The 22,641-nt window shown below is 58.5% G+C and overlaps 2 protein-coding genes across 4 annotated transcripts in view; one reads left to right on the forward strand and one right to left on the reverse strand.

Annotated features, from left to right (window-relative positions):
* CCDC12 (coiled-coil domain containing 12) overlaps positions 1 to 1,190 on the reverse strand; it is a 49,416-nt gene extending 48,226 nt beyond the window's left edge. Inside the window, exon 1 of the mRNA XM_082046779.1 lies at positions 1,019 to 1,190. Within this exon, the coding sequence (XP_081902905.1) occupies positions 1,019 to 1,144 (126 nt within the window). The 5' untranslated portion in view covers positions 1,145 to 1,190. The remainder of the gene's footprint in view (positions 1 to 1,018) is intronic.
* Positions 1,191 to 1,370: 180 nt separating this feature from the next.
* The window catches only part of NBEAL2 (neurobeachin like 2), a 32,349-nt gene continuing 11,078 nt past the window's right edge, over positions 1,371 to 22,641 (forward strand). For 2 of the 3 annotated variants that reach the window (XR_014183179.1, XM_082043884.1), the window contains exons 1-29: positions 1,371 to 1,741; positions 7,181 to 7,269; positions 7,434 to 7,598; positions 8,692 to 8,773; positions 8,874 to 8,995; positions 9,076 to 9,158; positions 9,836 to 9,921; positions 13,001 to 13,289; positions 13,360 to 13,466; positions 13,685 to 13,759; positions 13,861 to 13,944; positions 14,083 to 14,181; positions 15,309 to 15,880; positions 16,339 to 16,471; positions 16,561 to 16,680; positions 16,773 to 17,103; positions 17,197 to 17,279; positions 17,386 to 17,478; positions 17,900 to 18,071; positions 18,610 to 18,743; positions 18,840 to 18,999; positions 19,075 to 19,177; positions 20,080 to 20,233; positions 20,376 to 20,534; positions 20,619 to 20,778; positions 20,935 to 21,020; positions 21,296 to 21,964; positions 22,043 to 22,221; positions 22,308 to 22,467. Coding sequence is in view for 2 of the 3 variants with exons in the window: in XM_082043884.1 (XP_081900010.1) it covers positions 1,691 to 1,741; positions 7,181 to 7,269; positions 7,434 to 7,598; positions 8,692 to 8,773; positions 8,874 to 8,995; positions 9,076 to 9,158; positions 9,836 to 9,921; positions 13,001 to 13,289; positions 13,360 to 13,466; positions 13,685 to 13,759; positions 13,861 to 13,944; positions 14,083 to 14,181; positions 15,309 to 15,880; positions 16,339 to 16,471; positions 16,561 to 16,680; positions 16,773 to 17,103; positions 17,197 to 17,279; positions 17,386 to 17,478; positions 17,900 to 18,071; positions 18,610 to 18,743; positions 18,840 to 18,999; positions 19,075 to 19,177; positions 20,080 to 20,233; positions 20,376 to 20,534; positions 20,619 to 20,778; positions 20,935 to 21,020; positions 21,296 to 21,964; positions 22,043 to 22,221; positions 22,308 to 22,467 (4,800 nt within the window). In the remaining variant the exon portion in view is untranslated. Of the gene's footprint in view, positions 1,742 to 7,180; positions 7,270 to 7,433; positions 7,599 to 8,691; positions 8,774 to 8,873; positions 8,996 to 9,075; positions 9,159 to 9,835; positions 9,922 to 13,000; positions 13,290 to 13,359; positions 13,467 to 13,684; positions 13,760 to 13,860; positions 13,945 to 14,082; positions 14,182 to 15,308; positions 15,881 to 16,338; positions 16,472 to 16,560; positions 16,681 to 16,772; positions 17,104 to 17,196; positions 17,280 to 17,385; positions 17,479 to 17,899; positions 18,072 to 18,609; positions 18,744 to 18,839; positions 19,000 to 19,074; positions 19,178 to 20,079; positions 20,234 to 20,375; positions 20,535 to 20,618; positions 20,779 to 20,934; positions 21,021 to 21,295; positions 22,222 to 22,307; positions 22,468 to 22,641 lie in introns of all 3 variants that reach the window. The other variant, XM_082043883.1, reaches the window with a different exon arrangement.

The raw sequence follows: 22,641 nt of genomic DNA on the forward strand, positions 1-22,641 counted from the left end.
TCCTGCCCGCCCCCAAATTCCCCCTTTACCCTCTATTCTCTACCCCAGAGCACTCGCCAACCTCTCTCTCTTACCTCCAGGCCTTGAAGAGAAGCTGCTAAATTAACGTACACTGTAATTAAGTTATAAAAGATGCACCCATCATTAATCAATGGGCATGAGGTGCTGGAGCGAGTGGAGAGAAGGGAACGGAGCTGGTGAGGGGCTGGAGCACAAGTGTGATGGGAGCGGCTGAGGGACCTGGGGGGTTCAGCTGGAGAACAGGAGCTGAGGGGAGACAGGGACACAAAGAAATGGCCTCAAGTTGCGCCAGGGGAGGTTGAGGTTGGATTTAGGAACAATTTCTTCCCCAAAGGGCTGTGGGGCATTGGAACAGGCTGCCCAGGGCAGTGCTGGAGTCACCATCCCTGGAGGGCTGGACAGACGGACATGAGGTTCTCAGGACATGGGGCAGTGCCGGGGTGGGTTATGGTTGGACTCCGTGATCTTGAGGGGCTTTTCCAATCAAAATGATTCTATAATAAAAACTTTCTGAACACCCACAAAACGAGGGGATATTTTTCAAGTTTCACATCCTTCTGCGCAACAAGAGACAGAAGATTCAGTAACACGGTGTTTACAAGCAGAACGCTTAGTTTATATGTGAGAATATTTAATAAGTAAGAAACTAAACCATTATAACTAACACCAATTATTTTTTAGCATAGACATCAAAACTTCCAAAAACTGTAACGCATATGTAATAATGTGATAATAACGTAATAATTGTGTGAATATAAGCAGTGCAAGTGCATCCAGTCTTTGAAGCACTTATGGAGGGTGATCCCCAGAGCTGATAAAATAAATAATGCCGCTTAATAGTATAATTGACTCTGCTGTTCAGTTTATTTCAGTTTGAGCCTCAGCACCTGCTGCCTCTTGCCCTCACACCCCGTTACACCCCCAGGCCCACTCCAGACCCTCATATCCCCCTCAACCGCCCACCCCACACACCTCGAACCGCCAAACGCCCCCCGACCTGCAGCGTGCGCTCCCGCAGGGCTCTCAGCCGCTCCCGCCGCCGCTTCGCTTCTTCCTCCAGCCTCCCCAGGGCCGGGTCCGCCGCCTCCTCGGCCGCCTCCACCCCGCCAGCGGGCGCCGCCATCTTGCCCCTCTTCTTCCCCCACGCTCCGTACGGCCGCCGGCGCGCATGCGCGGCAGGCGCGACACGCCGAGCGCCGAGGGCATCGATGGGCAAAGCGCGGCGGGGGGCGCCAAGGCGGGGGGGGGTAAATCAAGAAGCGGGGGGGGGTAAAAAAATATTTAAAAATAAATTAAAAAAAAATAAAAGGTGAAACGACTGTAAATCAGAATCCACCGCCCAGCCAGGCTTGTGCCCCCGCCCTCCCAGAGCGCGCAAGGCTCAGCTGGTTTAATTGTGGGGGGGGTGGTAATTAGGGGGGGGCATTTAACTATTTAACCTTCCCCACCCCCCCTTTTTAGCTTCGCTTTGGGCTGCCGGGTGGGGGAAGTTGGAAAGGGGAGGGGGGTGAGAAGTGGTTCCCACGCCCCTTCCCAGCAGCAGGTACCCGGTACCGGGGGATCGTGTCCCCGCCCCCCGCACCTGGGGGAGGGCCGGGGGGGCGGAGCCGCCCGCCGTTCCGTGCCGTTCCGTGCCGTTCCGAGCCGTTCCGAGCCGTGCCGGCCCGGCATGGCTTCCCGGGAGCGGCTCTACGAGCTTTGGATGCTTTACTTCGCCAAGGTGAGACCGAACCCCCGCCGAATTTTTATCCCTGGGGGGTGCAGCACCTCTTAACCCCCATTACCCCCTCTGCCTGCGTTGCCTGCATCCCTGGGGGGGTGTGAGCGCTGCCTGCACCCCCCTGCCTGCATCTCCTGCCTTGGGCGTATCGCACCCCCATGTGGGGGGGGGCACCGCATCCCCCTCTGCGCCCCACTGCCGCATCCTGGCTTCCGCGACCCCCCCGCCCCGTGTGCGAATCGCGTCCCCCCGTTTCCCCCTGAAATATCCCCGGGGTCCACGGCCGCCCCCCCGGGCGTCACCGCAGCCCGAGGTCCGCGATCCCCGCGGGGGCAACCGCGTCCCTCCGTGACCCCATCGCCGCATCCAGCGCTCCGCGACTCCCCTGTGCTCCGCGTTTTGGGGGGCACCGCATCCCCACGGAGCCCCCCCCCGGCATCCCGCACTCGCCTTCTCACATTTCGGGGGGGTCCACACCCCCTTATACCCATTCGGGAGGGTTTGGGGGGGTTTGTCGTGTCCCCCCTCCCGCCGTGTCCCTGCGCCCCCGCCCGGCAGCAGGTGCAGCCGCGGTGACATTGGAGCCTCGGGAGCAACGGGGGGACGGGGACAAGGGGGGCGTCCTGCCTATGGGGGGGTGTCCTGCTCAGGGGAACCTCCCTGTCCCACCCCGAGAGTCCCTCGCGTTTCGTTTTCTCCTTAATCATCCCCATTCCCAGGCTGGAGAGGTGGGGGATGGACTGGAGAAGAGGGGACCTCCCCCTTGTGTCACCCCTGGCTCCTGTGCCCATGGGTTGAGCTCACCAGCTGAGGTTTTGGGGTGCAGGGTGGTTATTTCTACCCTAAAACTTCACTGTGTCCCCAGCACGTGGCCGGGGACACCAGGAGGGATGGGGACACAGTGGGGGTGGGAATCCCAGTCCCAGCTGGGGACAGGGACAGCGTCATGTCTGTCACCTCATCCGGCCCCATGACGTCCCCTGGGAGCCACCAGCTCTTCTGCATCCCAAAACAAAGCCACCTCCAACCCCCCTCCTGCTCAGTGCCAGCAAAAGGGGTTGGGACATCTTCAGGGTCCCCTTGGTGACAGACCTGTCACCCTCGAGTGACCCTGCGCCCGTTCTGGCCCCAGTATGAGATATGAAACCAAAATAAATCGTGACATTGTGGGCTGAGGTGGCACCAGGTCCATGGGGTTTCGGTGGGACAGGTTGTGTGAGGGACACAAGCTGGGACATTGGGTGGGCGTGGTGGCATGGGGACACGGGCCACCTCGTTGGGGTGGTCACGCCTTCCTGGTGACAGGTGCTGCACCATCAGGTGTCCGTGGTTGTACAGGGACATGTCCTGTGCTGTCGAGGTGTCTGTGGTGTGGGGACATGTGCTATGACATGGAGGTGGCCATGGTTGTATGGGGACATGTGCCATGCCACCAGGTGTCCATGGTCATATGGAGACATGTGCCGTGACATCGAGGTGTCTGTGGTCATATGGGGACATGCGCCATGTCACCAGGTGTCCATGGTTGTATGGCACATGTGCTATGACATGGAGGTGGCCATGGTTGTATGGGGACATGTGCCCTGCCATCAGGTGTTCATGGTCATATGGAGACACGTGCCATGTCATCGAGGTGTCTGTGGTCATATGGGGACGTGTGCCATGTCACCAGGTGTCCATGGTTGTATGGCACATGTGCCGTGACATTGAGGTGTCCATGGTTGTATGGGGACATGTGCCATGCTACCAGGTGTTCATGGTCATATGGAGACACGTGCCATGTCATCGAGGTGTCTGTGGTCAAATGGGGACATGTGCCATGTCACCAGGTGTCCATGGTTGTATGGCGCATGTGCGTGACATTGAGGTGTCCATGGTTGTATGGGGACATGTCCCATGCTACCAGGTGTTCATGGTCATATGGGGACACATGCCATGCTGTCAAGGTGTCCGTGGCCATATGGGATATGTCCCATGCCATCAAGGTGTCTGTGGTACTTTGGGGACACGTCCCATGCCATTGAGGTGTCTGTGGTCCCCTGGGGACATGTGCCATGCCATGGAGGTGTCTGTGGTCCCTTGGGCACATGTCCCATGCCATTGAGGTGTCTGAGGTTGTACAGGGACATGTCCCATGCTGTTGAGATGTCCCTGGGGATATGCGCCATGTCACCGGGTGTACATGGTCACAGGGTGACACGTGCCACACCATCGGGCTGTGCACCCTTGCATGGGGACACCTGCCACGCTGTCCGGGTGTGTGCAGTCACAGTGCCACACCAATGGGGTGGCCGTGCCACCGGGGCCAGGGCAGGACTTTGGTGTCACCTCCCCAGCCAGGTCACACTGCAAAACCCCGCTGGCCTGCGCCACGGTGACGTCCCCAAGCACCCAGCGGGGACAAGGCTTCCTGGACGTGTCCCCTGGCCCATGTCACACTTTTGTCATCTCACTACCGGGCTTGTTCTGAGCTTGAACCCAGGGTGGTGGGTGATGCCACCGGTCTGAGTGTCACCTCCATGGCAATGTCCCCCGTTGTCATCCCCCTCGCTGGCTGGTGACATCGGATGAGGGCTGCGCACGGGGAGCGGCCCTGTTATCTCTCGTGGCTTTAAAATAGGCCAGAGCTCACGTCAGCGTATTGATGGCACTGGCAGGGGACAGGGATGTCCCCAGGGATGTCCCACGGGGTGGCCTTGCCATAGCGGGGATGGTACCAACCATGTTGCCCCACACCAGCCGCGGAGGTGGCAGGAGGTGACAGTGACCCCGCTGGGGTCCCATTGCCGTGATCCCCGGTGTCACCCCTCGACACTCAAGCACAGGGAGGTGGCTTTGTCACCGTCACTTGTGGGGGGGTCTCAGCAGCGCCGGGGAGGGATGGAGGTGGCGGCACCACGTTCCCAGGTGACACCGCGCCGGCCGAGCCCAGAAGCCACCGAACAGGCTCTGCCAGCTGGGACGGGCACCGGCGGGGGCGGCCGCCAGCGCCGGGATGGGACACCGGCTGCGGGTGGGTGACAGGAGGGGACACTGGGATCCATGGGGGGGGGGCTCTGAGAACCGTCGCACTCACCACACTCCGGCTTCGGTGACACCCACGCGGGGTGGTGACAGCGGGGTGACAGCGGGGTTTGGCGGCGTGCCCGTGCTGGGTGATGCCCATCGTGTCCCCATTGCCACTGCCGTGACCTTGACCCTGGCACATCCCAAAGCTGCCGGGTGGGCACGCGGGGTTGGGGACAACGGGTGACACCCCCTTGCACCCCAAACCGGGGGGGGCGGGGGGAGGAAGCGCCGTTGGGGCAGCGGGTGACTTGGCATTTCCTGACGCTTTGGGGTTTTGTTTCTTTTTTTTTGTGGTTTTTGCACAAGAGCGAGGCGGCGGTGACAAAGTTCGGGGCGGGGGGGACAAAAAATAACAACAACCCCCCCGTCCTGTCTCCAGGGTCATGGACCCCCAGGTAACGGGGGGTCTGGGTGGGAGGGGACATGGAGGGACACCCCCCTGATCACCCCACTGGGTGCTGGTGCTTGCGGTTGGGTGGTAAACGGGAAGGGAATGGGTGATGGGGGGGGGGTGGCTTCAGGGGGGGACATGGGGGATGTTGAGGGGGTCCCCTCCACTGCGGTGATGGTGTGGGTACCCCAGGGAGGGGTCAGGACCCCCGTGTCCCCAGGGAGTTGTCCCTGTGGGCAGTGGGGTGTCCCCAAGGGTAGATGGTGCCTGCCTGGGTGGGGACACCCCAGGGTGCTGCGCTGGGGGGCGGGGGGACATGGGTCACCCCGAGGTGCCACACTGGGGTGCAGGGGAGCGTGGGTCACCCCAGGGTGCTGCGTTGGGGTAAAGGGGGACCTTGGTCACCCCAAGGTGCTGTGTAGGGATGCACAGGGATGTGGGTCACCCCAAGGTGCCACACTGGGATGCAGGGGAGCATGGGTCACCCCAAGGGGCTGCTTTGGGTGCTCAGGGACACGGGTCATCCCAATGTGCCACATTGGGCTGCAGGGGAACATGGGTGACCCCAAGGTGGCACATTGGGGTGAAGGGGAATGTTGGTTACCCTGGGGTGTTGTCTTGGGGTGCACAGGGACGTGGGTCACCCCAAGGTTCTTCACTGAGGTGTGGAGGGACATGGGTCACTGCAAGGGGCTGCTTTGGGTGTTCAGGGCTGTGGGTCCCCCCAAGGTGTCACATTGGGGTGCACAGGAACCTGAGTCACCCCAAGGTGCTATGCTGGGGTTCTCAGGGCCATAGGTCACCCCAAGGTGCCACACTGGGGAGTGCAGGGACCTGGGTGCCCCCAAGGTGCCACACTGGGGTGCAGGAGAACTTGGGTCACCCCAAAGTTCCTCACTAGGGTGCTCAGGGACATGGGTGACCCCAAGGTGCCACACTGGGGTGCAGAGGGACATGAGTCACCCGAGGGTGCTGCATTGGGGTGCATAGGGCTGTGGGTGACTCCGGGGCTCCTCACTGGGGTGCTCAGGGACATGGGTCACCCCAAGGTGCCACACTGGGGTGCACAGGGACATGGGTCACCCTAAGGTTCCTCAATGGGGTGGTGAGGGACGTGAGTCCCCTCAAAGTGCTACACTGGGGTGCCCTGGGCCATGTGTCACCCAAAGGTTCCTAGTTGGGGGGACCCCTTGGTCCTACACTAGGGTGCTCTGGGCCATGGGTCACCCCAAAATTCTTCGCTGCTGATTGGCTGGTGGTTGTCTGTAGGGGGCAGGAGCACTGGGTGCTGACTGGTCAGTAGCTGCACAGGTCATGTGACTCTGGATGCTGGTTGGTCAGTGGCTCCACAGGTTGTACTGATTGGTCAGCAGGTACACAGGTTGGGCTGCTCCAGGTGCTGATTGGTCAGCGGCTCCACAGGTTGTGCTCACACCCCCAGTCCCAACCAACCATCAGCTCCTGGGGGGATGGGACTTGGCCATTGTCTCTGCTGATTGGCTGGTACCTCCAGGGTGTTGGTCAAGTGTGGGATCTGATTGGTCAGCAGTTCTACAGGTTGTGTGGCTGGTGATTGGTCAGAAGCTCTGTAGGTTCTGCGGATTGGTCAGGAGCTCCACAGGTTATACTGCTTTGCATGCTGATTGGTCAGCAATTCCACAGGTTGGGCTGCCCCCTGTGCTGATTGGTCAGCAGCTCCACAGGTTGTATTGCCCTGGGTGCTTATTGGTCAGCAGCTTCACAGGTTGTGTTGCTCTGGGTGCTGATTGGTCAGCAAGTCCACAGGTTGTGCTGCTCCCAGTGCTGATTGGTCAGTGGCTCCACAGGTTGTTCTCACACCCCCAGCCCCAACTGATCATCAGCTCCTGGGGGGGTGGGACTTGACCGTTCTGTCTGCTGATTGGCTGCTACCTCTGGGGCTGTGGCCAGCATGGCTTCTGATTGGCCAGTGCCTCCAGCCCCCGTCCCCACCCTTGCAGAAGGACCTGACGTACCTGCAGCAGTGGCTGGAAGCCTTTGTCATGAACTTCGAGAAGATCATCGCCCTGCCCTCGCTGGAGCCCCGGAGGTGAGGAGCACCCATGGGTGCTGCCAGGGCGACACCCCCCGCTCCGTTTGGGGGTTGCCGCAGCAACGGTGGTTTGAAACCATCCGGTCTGAAGCTCGGATGGAGTTTGGTGGGTTATGGGGTGGGGGGGGTCACATCCTGTCCCCCCCACCCCGTGTCCCCAGGGCGGAGGAGCCGGTGTCGGAGCTGCCGGTGCTGCCGCGGGAGGTGCTGCAGGTGCTGAGTCAGCGCTTGGGACAATGTGTGACCCAGGTCCCGCGGGAGGAGGGCGCTGGGACCAGCCTGGGGCAGGCGCTGCTGCTGCTCAAGTTCTTCATCATCATCTGCAGGTGGGTGAAACCCCCCCAAAAATACCCCCCCACACCTCCCCCATGGGGTCCCGGTTTCCCTCCGTCCACCCCACCCATGCAGGTTCTTGAGTTTGGTCCTTTCGGTGCCTTTTTGGTGATGGGGGGGTCCCCTCAGTGCCCCCACACCCATCTCTGTGTCCTGTGCACCCCCCCAAATCTTCACTGAAGGCACCAAACCACTGTCACCTTTGTCCCAAACTGCTCTGGTACCTTCCCAGATGTGCGTCCCCCCCACAAAACCCAAAACACATCACCCCCCCACCAAAGCACAGCATCCCCACCCCCCCAAAGTGTGTCATCCCCCCACGAATTACCCCAAAACACAGTGTTTACCCCCCAAAATTGCATCCCCCCCAAAGTGTGGCACCCCCCCATGAAGTGCAGCATCCCCCCATAACACAGTATTCACCCCAAAAAGCCCAGCATCCCCCCCCAAAGTGCATCACCCCCCATGAAGTGCAACACCCCCCCCAAAACGCAGCATCCCCACAAAAACGTGCGTTATTACCCTCCTAAGCATATCACCCCAAAACACGGTATTTACCCCCCCAAAGCACAGCACCCCCCCGAAACACAGCATCCCCCCCAAAATGTGCATCATTACTCCCCCAAACTGCATCACATCACCCCAAAACCACAGTATTCATCCCCCCCGAAGCACAGCAGCCCCCCCACTTCAAAGTGCATCACCCCCCCCCATGAAGTGCAACACCCCCCCCCAAAGAACAGCATGCCCCCCAAAAAGTGCATAATTCCCCCCTAAAGTGCATCACATCACCCCAAAACACACTATTTACCCCCCCATGAAGCACAGCACCCCCCCAAAGCACAACATCCCTCCACAAAGCACATCATTGCCCCCCCCCAATTACATCCCCCCCTGCTTGATTCTGCCCCCTCCTGGCAGCAGCATCCCCACCAATCCCTTCCATGTCCCCTGAGGGGGTGACAATCCACCTGTGTCCCCCCACTTTTCCAGCCACTGATGGGGTTCAGCTGTGCCAGCTGCTGTGTTAGTGACCCCCCCACGATGCAATAACCCCCCCTAATGTTTTATATCCCCCCCTCGCAGGAACCCGGAGAACATCCAAGCGGACAAAACCCCCGGCTTCATCCCGGAGGTGCTGAAGCTCCTACGAATCTGTTCCAGCAAGGTGAGCGCAGGGGGAGAATTTACCTCAATTTTTGGGGGGGCTTTTATTCTTTTTAATGCGGGGGGGGGGTCATTTTGCTCTGTTTTCAATCCCCTGGCAGCTGAGGGGTCCCCGGGAGGATGCTCGGGGTGGGATGCAGCTGGAAAGCACGATGCTCCATGCTCTGCATCTCTGCGAATGTCTCTTCGACCCCTACCAGACCTGGCGCCGGCAGCTCAGCGGGTGAGCAGAGACCCCCCCCTGCACCCCAAAACCCCCCCAACCCTTTTGTGTCCCCCCCTGCTTCACCCCTTTTATTCCAGAGAAGTCGTCAGCGCGAAGGAGAAGAGTAAATACAAGTTTTCCCCGGCTCCGTTGCCCCCCGAATTCAATGACTTTTTCCAAGGTAAAAGGGGGTCCTGCCCTCCCCACATCACTCACAACGGGATTTCAGGGATGTATAGAGGGTCAGTATGGGATCCATGGGTGTGCGGAGCATCTGGAGGCAACTAGAGGATGCTGGGGGTTGGGGATGGGATTCTGGACCATCTATAGTATCCATGGGGACAAATGATATTCAGCATTTACAGGATTCTATACCTGCCCCTGGTTGTCCTAGAGCTGCCCCTTGCAAATATAACATCCTATACGTGCCTCAGGGTTGGTGTTTGTTTGAGGACAAATATAGGAGTCCATATGCGCCCATAGTAGAGGGGGAAATAGGATGCTATACCTGCCCCCACAAATATAAGATCATACACCTGTCCCATGATCACTATATGATTCAAGGGCAAATATAGGATCCTATACCTGCCCCCGGGACCCCGTACGTGCCCAACGGGCACGTACGGGGTCCCGGGGGCAGGTATAGGATCCTGGGAACCTACAAAAATGAATGAAAAGGGGATTTTCTTCTGGGGAAGCCCCAAAAAACCCCCGTTGGGAGTTTTAGGTGATTTCACAACGAACCCAACTGCCCGTAAATCCCCAAATTGAACCTTATTTTGAACAAAACCCCATTTTCTCTCTTGTTTTCTTCCTGTTTCGTCCCTAAATGAAACGTTTCCCTCCTCATCCTCACAGAGAGTTTCCAAGCCGGGGAACAACTCCCTGAAACGCTCCAGCTCCGGCTGATCCATCTTTTTGGGGCCATCCTCTCTGGATCCAAGGTAACGTTGGGAAGGGGATGGGGGAGGATTTGGGATCATCATCCAAGTGATACAACCCCCAAATGTTATAAGGTGGATGTGGTCTACCTTGACTTCAGTAAAGCGTTTGACACAGTCTCCCACAGCATCCTCACAGCTGAACTGAGGGAATGGGGTCTGGACGATCGGGTAGTGAGGTGACTGTGAACTGGCTGAAGGGAAGAAGCCAGAGAGTCGTGGTCAATGGGGCAGAGTCCAGTTGAGGCCTGTACCCAGTGCAGTGCCTCAGGGATCAGTGCTGGGGCCGGGATTATTCAATATATTCATCAATGATTTGGATGAGGGAACAGAGTGACTGTCAGCAAGTTTGCTGGTGACACCAAGGAGTGGTGACACTGGAAGCTGTGCTGCCATCAGAGACCTGGACAGGCTGGAGAGCTGGGCGGGGAGAAAATTAATGAAAGATAACAAGGGCAAGTGTAGAGTCTTGAATCTGGGCAGAACAACCCCAGGTTCCAGTACATTTTGGGGAACGAGCTGTTGGAGAGCAGTGTAGGGGAAAGGGAGCTGGGGGTCCTGGGGACAGCAGGGTGACCATGAGCCAGCACTGGGCCCTTGTGGCCAGGAAGCCAATGGGACCTGGGGTGGGTTAGAAGGGGGTGGTCAGTAGGTCAGAGAGGTTCTCCTGCCCCTCTGCTCTGCCCTGGGGAGACCACACCTGGAATCTTGTGTCCAGTTGTGGCCCCTCAGTTCCAGCAGGACAGGGAACTGCTGGAGAGAGTCCAGCGCAGCCACCAAGATGCTGCAGGGAGTGGAGCATCTCCCGTGTGAGGAAAGGCTGAGGGAGCTGGGGCTCTGGAGCTGGACAAGAGGAGACTGAGGGGGGACTCATTCCTGGGGATCAATATGGAAAGGGGGAGTGTCAAGAGGATGGAGCCAGGCTCTTCTGGTGACAACCAGGGACAGGACAAGGGGCAATGGGTGCAAACTGGAACACAGGAGGTTCCACTTAAATGTGAGAAGAAACTTGTTGGGGGTGAGGGTGGCAGAGCCTGGCCCAGGCTGCCCAGGGGGGTTGTGGAGTCTCCTTCTCTGCAGACATTCCAACCCCCTGGACACCTTCCTGTGTAACCTCATCTGGGTGTTCCTGCTCCATGGGGGGATTGCACTGCATGAGCTTTCCAGGGCCCTTCAACCCCTGACACTCTGGGATTCTGTGATATTCCAAGCAAGATAAACCCTGGAATTAAACTGCTTAATTTTTTTTAAGCCTTTAAAAAATCTTCCCTAAAATTCCATCTTTAAATTCAAGTGGGGTTTAACTTGGAAAAAAATAAAGAGGCGGTTGAGCTGAAGCTGCTGGTTCATCACCAACTCGGCAGATGAGAATTTCTTGGCTGAATAAAATCGAGCAGAAGTACGTTTTAATTAACCCAATGCTTAAAAACCAGGACTTAATTAATTGCTCTGAAATTGGCTTTGAATTAATTTACGAGCGCCCAGGAGCGGGGTGCGGTGAGGTGGGTCAAACCTGCAGCACTGGAGACGTCGGGCTTGCTGTTAATCAATTCAATAAATGATTTTATATCGCGATAGGCGACTTAATGACACTTTCACTGCAGGATGTAATTACAATAAAATAGTATACCTTATCGATGTGGTGGGGAAGCATTAATTAGAAGTTAAAAGACTTCGAGTGTGGACTCAGTGGTGAGGTTGATGAATTGGGGAATAAGTAGGGAGACCTGGCTGATCTAGGAGTGTGGGATAATGAGACCACAAAGCTTCCAGTCTTCACAGAATCGTAGAATTTTAGACTATTTTGGGTTGAAAGGACCTTCAAATCTCCCCCAGTGCCCCCCCTGCCGTGAGCAGGGACATCTTCACCAGCTCAGGGTGCTCAGAGCCCCGTCCAGCCTGGCCTGGGATGTCTCAGGGATGGTTCATCCACCACCTCTCTGGGTACCTGGGTCAGGCTCTCACCACCCTCAGGGCAACAATTCCTTCCTCATGTCCAGCCTGAATCTCCCTCCTTCGGTTTAAACCATCACCCCTTGTCCTATCACAACAGGCCCTGCTCAAAAGTCTGTCCCATCTTTCTCATGGGCCCCTTTTAAGCACAGAAAGGCCACACTAAGGTCTCCCCGGAGCTTCTCATCTCCAGCTGAACACCCCCAGAGGGGCAGAATTCCTTCCCTCGACACAGGAGCAGTTCAGCAGGGTCTCATAGTGCCAACGATGGAGTCATCTCATCTACGTTTGGCCTTCTGAAAATTACGCTGAGCCTCAGTACTCCCGGCTCCTTCTGTAATCAGTGAAAAGGGGGAAACTTCTCTGAGAGATAGTCATCCCATTTGAAAATAAGTGCCAAGAAAGGTGAGGAGAATTACTGTGGGCGGTGCCTGCCTTATTTTCTTTGATTTTTAGTAGGAAAACTACGAGCTGCCCCCCTGCCCCACTCACAGTATCACAGTATCACAGTATGTTTGGGATTGGAAGGGACCTCAAAAGATCATCTAGTCCAATCCCCCTGCTGGAGCAGGAACACCTAGGTGAGGTCGCCTGCAGTGCTGCTCCAGCGCTGGGTCCCCAGACAGGACACACATGGAGCTGCTGGAGAGGGGCCAGAGGAGCCCCAGGAATGACCCGAGGCTGGAACAGCTCTGCTGGGGACAGGTGAGAGAGTTGGGGTGTTCAGCTGGGGAAGAGAAGCTCCGGGGAGACCTTAGTGTGGCCTTTCTGTGCTTAAAAGGGGCCGAGAAGAAAGATGGGGACAGACTTTTGAGCAGGGCCTGTTGTGATAGGACAATGGGTGACGGTTTTAAACTAAAGAGGGGAGATTTAGACTAGATGTAAGAAGAAATTGTTGGGCCTGAGGGTGGTGAGAGCCTGGCCCAGGTACCCAGAGAGGTGGTGGATGAACCATCCCTGGAGACATCCCAGGCCAGGCTGGACGGGGCTCTGAGCACCCTGAGCTGGTGAAGATGTCCCTGCTCATGGCAGGGGGGGCACTGGGCAGGTGGGAAGGTCCCTTCAACCCAAACTGTTCTGCGATTCTATGATAAAACCCCATTTTTCCCCCTCCCCATCATCCCAACAGCCCAACGCCCTGGGGGCCATCACGCCGGCGGCAGTGGAGGTGCTGCTGGGGGTTCTGCGGCGGGGAGGAGATGGGGGAACCCCCCCGCTCCCCGGGTTGCTGGAGCTGGTGTTGCGCGTGGTGGTGGCCGTGGTCCACGTTCTCCATGGTGGCAGTCCCGGCGTTGGCCCCGTGTCCCTGCGCGTCCTCCTGGATGGTTACTTCAGGGTGCTCAACTCCGACCTGCCCGCTGCGTCCTTGGCACCCGAGGCAGCCGGTGGCCTCATCGCTCTCCGTGTCCTCATGTTGGGTAGGTGGTTGGGGACAGGGATGGAGATGGGGAGGTGGGATGGGGCTGAGCCATTGTCACCTCACCGTAGATGCCATCCCGGCCATGCTGAACTGCGAGGACCGGCCGGTTCTCCAAGCCGTCTTTCTCAGCAACAACTGCTTTGAGCACATCATCCGGCTCCTCCAAAACAGCAAGGTACTGGGGTGGCCACCTTGGTATCCCCACTTGGTGACACTGGGGTTGGGCTCCCTCATATCCATCCTCACCCTTCCTGGCTCTAAATGATGTTGGGACAGGGTGGCTGCTCTACAGCAGCACCCATGGGGTGGGGACCCTCCAGAACCCCATTCCCTCTTCCCCCACCCATACCGGGTGCTGTTCTCTGGGGTTGACACCCACCTCGTGTCCCACAGCTCTACCTCGGCAGTTCACGGGAAGCCCAGGATGAGGTTCCCTCACAGCCACCAGACAGAAATGGCCTCCAACAGGTACCTTGTGGGGCTGCCCCATAACCAAACCACCAGGTGCGGTGCGTTGTGTCCCCGCAATCCCATGGTTCAGTAGACCCACCACCTCCATGTCCCCATAGGTCTTTGACAGCAGCTCCGACACCATCGCAGTCCACGCCATCGGTGTCCTCACCGCCATCATGAGCAACTCGCCCTCTGCCAAGGTGGGCAGTGGATTGGGGTGGTGGGGACACCCCAAAAGTTGGATGTGTTTGGGGGTTTTCATGCTGCGAGGTGGGCTGGGGTGACATCAGCACGTGGTGGGACTTGGCGTGGGGTCCCACGTGCCCGCGTGTTTGCAGGAGGTGTTCAAGGAGCGCATCGGCTATGCCCACCTCTACGAAGTGTTGAGGAGCCAGGGCCAGCCCACCCAACGCCTGCTCCAGGAGCTCCTCAACATGGTGAGCATGCCTGCTTCTCCACACCAAGCAAAGCTCTTGGTGCTGGTGGTTCCTGGTGGGTGTCAGCCCCCAGCAACCCCATTCCTCACCCTCCAGTCCTCTCCACCTTGTTATTATCCCATTAGCTTTCTCCTGGGGGGTGCTGAGACCGTCTTTAGCTTGGAGTCACAGTCAACTTTGGGGAGATTTGAGCCCGTTCTGATGTGGGTCTGCTTGCTCTGGTGCTGCTGGATGCATGAAGGTCTCCAAAATGCTTGATGCATGAGGGTCTTGAAGGAACTTGATGCATGGGGTCTCCAAGACGCTTGATACATGGGAGTCTCCAATGTGCTTGATGCAGAAGGGTCTCCAGGGCACTTGGTACACAGTGGTCTCTGAAATGCTTGATGCATGGGAGTCTCCAAGATGCTTGATGCACAAAGATCTTCAAATTGCTTGATGCATGGGGGTTCTTCAAGGTGCTTGATGCACAAGGGTCTCCAAGGCACTTGATCCATGGGGGTCTGCAATATGCTTCCTGAAAGGTCTCTGTGACCCTTAAGGCACAGGGTCTCCAAGACCCTTGATGCATGGAGGTCTCTAAGACCCTTGATGCACAAGGTTCTCCGAGACCCTTGATTAGGGGTGTCAAACTCATTTTCACCCCGGGCCACATCAGCCTCATGGTTGCTTTCAAAGGGCTGAATGTAATTTCAGGACTGTATAGATGTAGGAGTAGTTACGTTTACACAGTCCTAAAATTACATTCGGCCCTTTGAAGGCAACCATAAGGCTGATGTCGTTCTCTGTGAAAATGAGTTTGACACCTCTGCCCTTGATGCACAGAGGTCTCCGAGACCCTTGATGCCCAAGGGTCTTCAAGATCCTTGATCCTTGGAGGTCTCCAAGACCCTTGATGCACAAGGTTCTCCAAGACCCTTGATGCACGGAGGTCTCGAAGAACCTTGATGCATGGGGGTCTCCAAGACGCTTGATGCCCAAGGGTGTCTGATAAGCTTAATACATTGGAGGCTCCAATACTCTTGATACATGAAGTCTCTACCACCAGCCTGGGGAGACCAGAGCAGGAGGATCCATCCCTCTCCATGGGGTTGAGGCCACACCAACCAGCTCTTGTGTTTCGACAGGCAGTAGAAGGCGACCACAGCTCCTTCCCGGTGCGCCCCATCCGCAACGAGCAACCCCTGCTGATCCTGCTGGCCTGGCTGCCGGCATTGGCGTGCCGGGACCTCCAGATCTTCCTCTCGGGCCAGCTGCGGCGGCTCTGCGAAGCCTCCCTGCCCAGCCGCCTCACCTGCGTCAAGGCGGGCATGGTGGGCTGTCTACTGGCCGCCTTGGCCACCGAGCCAGCGCTGCCGGTTGCCTGCTCCGAGAATTTACTGGAGCTTCTGCGGGCATTGGGCAGCCTGTCCATCCGCCCCGGGGAGCTGCGGCAGCTGCTGCGGCTTCTGCGGCGCGAGCAAGGACGGGGACCTCATCCCTACGTGGCACCCGTCATCCGGGCGCTGTCGGGGATGGCGCGGGCGGAGGGACCCCCCCGGGCACTGCAGAGCTTCGACCTGACGCCCGGCATGGCGGGGATCATGGTGCCCGCCATCCAGAAGTGGCCTGGAGGGGCCTTCGCCTTCCACGCCTGGTTGTGCCTGAGCGAGGAAGAGCCCGAGCCAGTGGCGAGGCCGAAGAGGAGGCAGCTCTACAGGTGATGCTCAATGGAGGGACCAGGGGAGGGCTGAGGTGAGGATAAGGAGGGGCAGCACCACCATCCCAAGAAAGGCATTGAGGTGCTGGAGTGAGTTGAGAGAAGGGAACGGAGCTGGTGAGGGGCTGGAGCACAAGTGTGATGGGAGCGGCTGAGGGACCTGGGGGGTTCAGCTGGAGAACAGGAGCTGAGGGGAGACAGGGACACAAAGAAACGGCCTCAAGTTGCGCCAGGGGAGGTTGAGGTTGGATCTGGGGAACAATTTCTTCCCCAAAGGGCTGTGGGGCATTGGAACAGGCTGCCCAGGGCAGTGCTGGAGTCACCATCCCTAGAGGGTTGGACAGACAGACATGAGGTTCTCAGGACATGGGGCAGTGCCAGGGGTGGAGTAACGCTTGGACTCGATGATCTTGAGGGTCTTTTCCAACCAAAATGATTCTATGATTCTCCTCCACCAGTTTCTTCACAGCCGGTGGGACGGGCTTCGAGGCGTTCTTCACCACCGGCGGCGTGTTGGTGGTGGCCGTCTGCACCAAGAAGGACTACATGACAGTGGCATTGCCAGAGTTTGACTTCAATGACTCAGCTTGGGTGAGCATTGTCCCCACTCCTGTCCCCATCCCCATCAGGGGCCTAACAAAGACACCGGGATGCCTGACACCCCCTCCCTGTCCCCCCAGCACTGCGTTGACATTGTCCACGTCGCCGGCCGCCGGCCCTTTGGCCAGAACGTCGTCAGCATCTACGCTGATGGGCACTTGCGGAAGACGGCGCAGCTCCGCTTCCCCTCCCTTCACGAGGTGAGCAACCCCCCGGGTGCCCGGCTGGCCCCCTCCCCATGGTGTGGGGCTGGGGATGAGCGTGACTCCTTCTCCCTTCTTCTCCCTTCCAGTCCTTCACCTCCTGCTGCATCGGCTCTGCAGGCCACCGGACCACCACGACCACTGCCACCACCACCAGCCACCCCCTGGTGTCCCACGGGCCAGAGCTGGTCTTCCCCCCGCGCCCGGCGCTCAGTCGCTCCCAGTCCGTCCCCGCCGCCCTGAGCCCTCGCTCCTGGACCCCCACTCAGCCGCCCACCGAGGGGGTGGTGGCCACCACAGCGGCTGGGAGCCAAGACACAGAGTGGGGCAGCCCCACCTCTCTGGAGGGTCACCTGGGCTCGGTGGCCATCTTCTGCGAGGCTCTGCAGCAAGCCCAGGTGAAGGCACTCTTCTGCGCAGGTACGTTGGGGTGGGACACAGGGTATCTGCGGGGTGCTGGTGTCAATCAGGGTCTCCACCATGCTCCATCTCACCCCAGTCCTCTTCCCCCAGGGCCAAACGTCACATCACCATTCACACTGGAAGGTGACTTGGTGGAGCTCAGCAGCAAGCTCTTGCTGTACTACACCCCACAGGTGAGGAGAGCCACTCCCCTGGGGATGGGGACAGCACTGGGAGACCCTCTGGCCGTAGGTGACATCTCCAGGAGCATGAAGATGCTCCGATGGTGCTCTCTTCTAGGCCTGTAGGAACAACATCTGCCTGGACCTCTCTCCCAGCCACAGCTTGGATGGGAGGCTGACAGGACACAAGGTGGTCAACTGGGACATCAAGGTACGCTGGGTGCAAGGTGGTCTGTACTGGCCCACCCACCCCATGGCGAGGAGGCAGCTGGGCCCCTCCTGGGATATGGGACAGGGGCAGGACCCTCAAGGAGTGTTGGATGGCCGTGATGGTTCCTTTGGACCATACAGAGGCTCTGCTACCTGGTATTGGGGCCACCAAGGACCTGTGTGGCCCCTGGGTCCACCAAGAACCTGCATGCCCCATAGGTCCTCAGCATCTAGGGTGGGCACCATGGGTGGTGCAGTGCAACGGGTTGGTGTTGTAGGATGGGTCTGGGGACACCCTAGTCTTTGCCAGTCACAGGGTCTGGCTCTTCCCATCTTGGGCTGAGCCCATGAGCAGGTAGGATGGACCCAACCTCCTCCTCACCACACAGTGCCCAGCAAAGCCTCTCCCTTCCCTCCGTCAGGATGTGGTCAACTGCGTGGGTGGGATGGGTGTGCTGCTGCCCCTGCTTGAGCAAGTGGTGTCCAAGAAGGAGGAACCTGAGGATGAACAGGAGACCAATGACCTGGTGGGACCAGAGCTGACATCCTCCAGGAATGCTCAAGGCATGCTCATCCCGCTGGGCAAGTCCTCAGGTGAGGACCTCGGGGGACATGGAGCAGGTTGGGTGGCTGGAGGTGACCCCACTGCCACATGGGTGCTGCCTGGATCAGGCTGGTGTCCACCGTGGGCATGAGAGGTCTTGCCTGGGGCACCATGAGCTATGGGGAAACGGAGCAACTGTTGACATCCTTTAATGTCGTTATGACCCAGTTAGTCATAAACAAGGAGTTTTGGGAAGACGAGGGTGGCTCCAGCCTGCTCACCTCTGCCTTGCCTTTGTGTGGAGTCTCTGGTGTCTTCTAGTAGGGCTGGGTTCATGCAGAAGCCTTCTTCTGCATAGGTGACACAGGCTTTCTCCTGACACCCAGCTACTTATTTCCAAGCTCAGAGCAACGGAGGTTTCCACTCGTGTAAATTTGGGAGAAATAGGAGAACAGGGTGAAAAGTTTGCAGAGAAAGGTTGTTGGTGGGGTCTCCAGCATGCCCAGGATGTGGGCAGCACTGGGGGAAGTTGTCCAGCTGGGCATGGGGCTCACAGCTACTGGTGGGGCTCTGCCCTGTGCCTTGCAGAGAGCAGGCTGGAGAGGAACAGCGTGGCCGCCTTCCTGCTGCTGTTGAAGAACTTCATCCAGAACCACCTGGTGAACCAGGAGAGCCTGGTGCAGTGCCACGGGCCGGCCATCATCGGGGCACTGCTGCAGAAGGTGTGGGGGGCTACCAAAAGTTCCATCCCGTGGTCCCCAAGGTTGTTCCCTGTGGGAGACACCGGGGCTGGAAGCCTCTCTTCTCACCCATGGCAGGTCTCTGGTCCACTGCTGGACATGAGCACGTTGATGGCCTCGCAGATCCTCATGGAGCAGGTGGCCTCAGAGGGCAGTGGGCTCCTGCTGCACCTCCTCTACCAGCATCTCCTCTTCGACTTCCGCATCTGGAGCAACAGCGACTTCGCCGTCCGCTTAGGTGGGACTGGGGGCGCTTGGGGGTTCCTCCCCATCCTAACCAGCCTCCACAGTCACTCACATCTTCTCCCCACAGGTCACATCCAGTATCTGGCCAACGTCATCAAGGACCACAAGCAGCGCATCCGCAAGAAGTACGGGGTGCAGTACGTCCTTGACTCCATCCGGACGTTCTACGGGTGAGCAGCTGCTTGTAGCCAGGACCCCCAAAGGCTGACGTGGTGGTGGGCTTGACCCCTTGGAGCTGCAGATTGGGGTAGACACCCTTTGCTTGGGGCAATATAGAATCATAGAATCACAGAAGGGTTTGGGTTGAAGGGACCTTCCCAGCTCCCCCAGTTCCCCCCCTGCCATGAGCAGGGACACCTTCACCAGCTCAGGTTGCTCAGAGCCCCATCCAGCCTGGCCTGGGATGTCTCCAGGGATGGTTCATCCACCACCTCTCTGGGTACCTGGGCCAGGCTCTCACCACCCTCAGGCACCTCATGGGATAATTTTCCAGTGTGGAAACATGGTGGTGGGTGTGGGACCTTCCACTCCCCATGGCCATGCCCCATCCCTAAGCCTCTACCCAGAGTTTTGACCACTCAGTCCCAAAATCCACCCCCAGCGTCTCTCCAGCATCAACCAAGAGCATTTCTCTAATAAGCTGATGCCGTTTTCTTGTCTGACCTGATGTGTTTCCACCCTCCTGTGGCACCGCGGGTGCTCATACCCTGCAGAGTTCCAAATGCATGGGGTGGACATTACCCAGTGGGCAGGGTTGGCCAGAAGGGATGTCCACACTGGGCTGTCCTGGAGCTCCTCAAGCTTCATGGTGGGGTTTATCATAGAATTTAACACAGAATCATTTTGGTTGGAAAAGCCCCTCAAGACCATCAAGTCCAACTGTTCCCCCAGCCCTGGCACTGCCCCATGTCCTGAGAACCTCATCTCCATCTGTTCAACCCTCCAGGGATGGTGACTCCAGCACTGCCCTGGGCAGCCTGTTCCAAGCATTTGGGGTCACACTGGTGCCAAGGGGCAGGAGGGTGGTTGTGCATGTCCCCAACAGGAGTGCCGATGTGTGTCTGTCCATCAGCACCTCCAGGGAGAAGACCACGGCCACCGATGACATCAAGACGGTGCAGACATCCCTCTTCAGCCTAGTGAAGGATTTCTTCTGCAGGAGCTTCTCCGGGGAGGAGATGCAGAGCTTGCTGAGCTACGTGGCTGGGGTGCAGGATGAGCAGCAGGTACATCACCAAGCCACCCATGTCCCCACACACCTCATGGTGCCATGGGCTGGCTCAGCACTTGGGAGCAGGTAGAGGGAAGCCACTGAGGTCCTGATGGGGCACATGGAGGGCAGTGGACAACCAACTTCATGTCCCGCAGGTATGCGGAGCGCTGGAGGTGATCCACAGCCTGCTGAAGGGCTCGCCCGCCCAGGAGCAGCTCTTCGCCTTTCTCTTTGAGCCAGGCCACGTGGAGGTCCTCTTCTCACTGCTGGTGCAGAAGAAGTTCTCGGATGAAGTGCGGGAGAGGGTCTTCAAGGTCAGGCAGGTCCCCAGTACCAACCTCTTGCCATCTCCAGCAGCTTTGCTGCAGCAGGGTGATCACTCTTCTCTGTCTCACCAGGTCCTCTACAAGATGCTGAAGTACGAGAAGGTCCCCGAGCGCAGCAAGAACCGCCTGAAGCTGAAGGACATCGGGTACCAGGGGCTCATCGCCTGCCTCAATGATGTCCCCAGCTCCATGCTGCTCTTCCGCTGCCTCTCAGAGCAGGTCCTCGGGGCAGGTACCATGTCCTGGCCACCCATCCCCAACATGTGCTGTGGGGTCATCATTGGTGGCTTCCCATGAGGCTCAGCTGGTCCTGGGGATGGGGTCCTATGATGACTTTTGGGGACAGAAAGTTGTGTCCCACCACCGTACTGTCTCTCCTTGTCTACAGACCCCCCCAACTACAAGGACCTGGTGGCCGTGGTTTACCTGTCTCACCGGGCTGAGCTGACCGTCCGGCTCGATATTTGCCGCAAGGTGAGCAGGACCACGGTGCAAGGAACCGTGACCAAGTGGTGACCCTTCATCTGAGCTCTCTGGAGCCACCCATGGGCATCCAGCCATGCCTGAACACAGGGACCATGGGGATGGTGCCACTATGGAGGTGGTGCAGCCCCAGCACCCCATGATGGTTATGGGAGATCCAAGGTCTCAGGACCATCCGCAGCCCCTTGGAGGCACCAAACCTCCAAAAGGTGACCAGGAGCTGGGACAACATCATCAGGTCTCCCCACTTCTGCTCTGTCTTGCAGCTCTTCCACTTGATCTACGCGCAGCAGGACATGGTGAAGCAGCTGGCACGGTTGGCCGGCTGGCAGGACACGCTCACCAAGCTCTACGTCAAAGAGTCCTACGAGTCCCGCCAGCACAGCCTGAGCATCGGGGGCAACGGGGGCTGCCTGGAGCTCATGCGCTTCTCGGACCCCCCCAGCAAAGAGGGGACAAGCCCACCACCGGCTGAGCTGCAGGAGCTGGACGTCTTCCTGCCGCTGGGCTATGAGGCCTCAGACCAGGAGCTCTCCGAGGGCTTCTCTGACCACTCCATCTCCCCGAGTGGCCGCACCAAGTCCTTCCACTCCTACAACTTCAAATCTTTTGACTCCTCCGACCGGGCCAGCCGCTCATCCTCCAACCCTGGTGATGGTCCTCCCTTTGATGGTGTCTACCACCCGCTCTCGCCTTTCTCCACCTCACCCTTTGACTTGGGGCTCGACCTGGCCAGCACCAGCTCCATGGCCACGGCCGAGAGCGGCACGCAGACCCCGGCCAGTGGCCCCGGCACCCCCTCGCCCCTGGAGAGCTTCAAGCCCTTCCCGGGGATACGAGCACGCAAGAGCTCCAGCCTCTCCAACGTCCTGGACGAGAGCAGCTACCAGGACGTGCTACCCAGTGACAACATCTCCAACACCAGCAACCCCCAGGTGAGCCCCAGACCATCATACCCACCACCCTGGGCTGTGCTGGACACCAAACTACTCACCTTTCCTCTCCATTGGCAGCAAACACCCGAGGAGGAGCTGTGCAACCTCTTGACCAACATCATCTTCTCGGTGACCTGGCGCGGGGTGGAGGGCTGGGACGACGCGGCGTGGAGGGAACGCGGGCAGGTCTTCTCCGTCCTCACCAAGCTGGGGACGGCGTGCGAGCTGGTGCGGCCCCCCGATGAGATCAAGCGCAGGTGAGTCCTACCCGAGGTCTGGATTGAGTCCAGTGGGGTGGACCCCAAGGGAGGACCACCCAACGGAGCCACCTGCTTTCCCACAGCCTCCTGGAGATGATGCTGGAGTCGGCATTGACGGATCTGAAGGAGTCGGGGCCGACCACGCTGCCCGGTCTCACCCACAACGTCCTCAAGCTCCTGCGGCTGCTCCAGGATTTCTTGTTCTCCGAGGGACACAACAACCAGGCCCTGTGGAGCGAGAAGGTGGGCAGGCAGGAGGGGGTGGTTCTGAGCCCAAACTTGAGCTCTGAACCCTAATACATCCCTAATGTTAGGCCTAACCCTAAACCCTGCTTGCAGCCATTGAATCTCACCTTAGAAAATAAGATGTGCCTTAATCCTAAACTGTAACCCTAACCCGTAAGCAGAAAATCAAAG

The sequence above is a fragment of the Streptopelia decaocto genome, assembly GCF_964273445.1.
Source record: "Streptopelia decaocto genome assembly, chromosome: 2".
NCBI classification, from domain to species: domain Eukaryota; kingdom Metazoa; phylum Chordata; class Aves; order Columbiformes; family Columbidae; genus Streptopelia; species Streptopelia decaocto.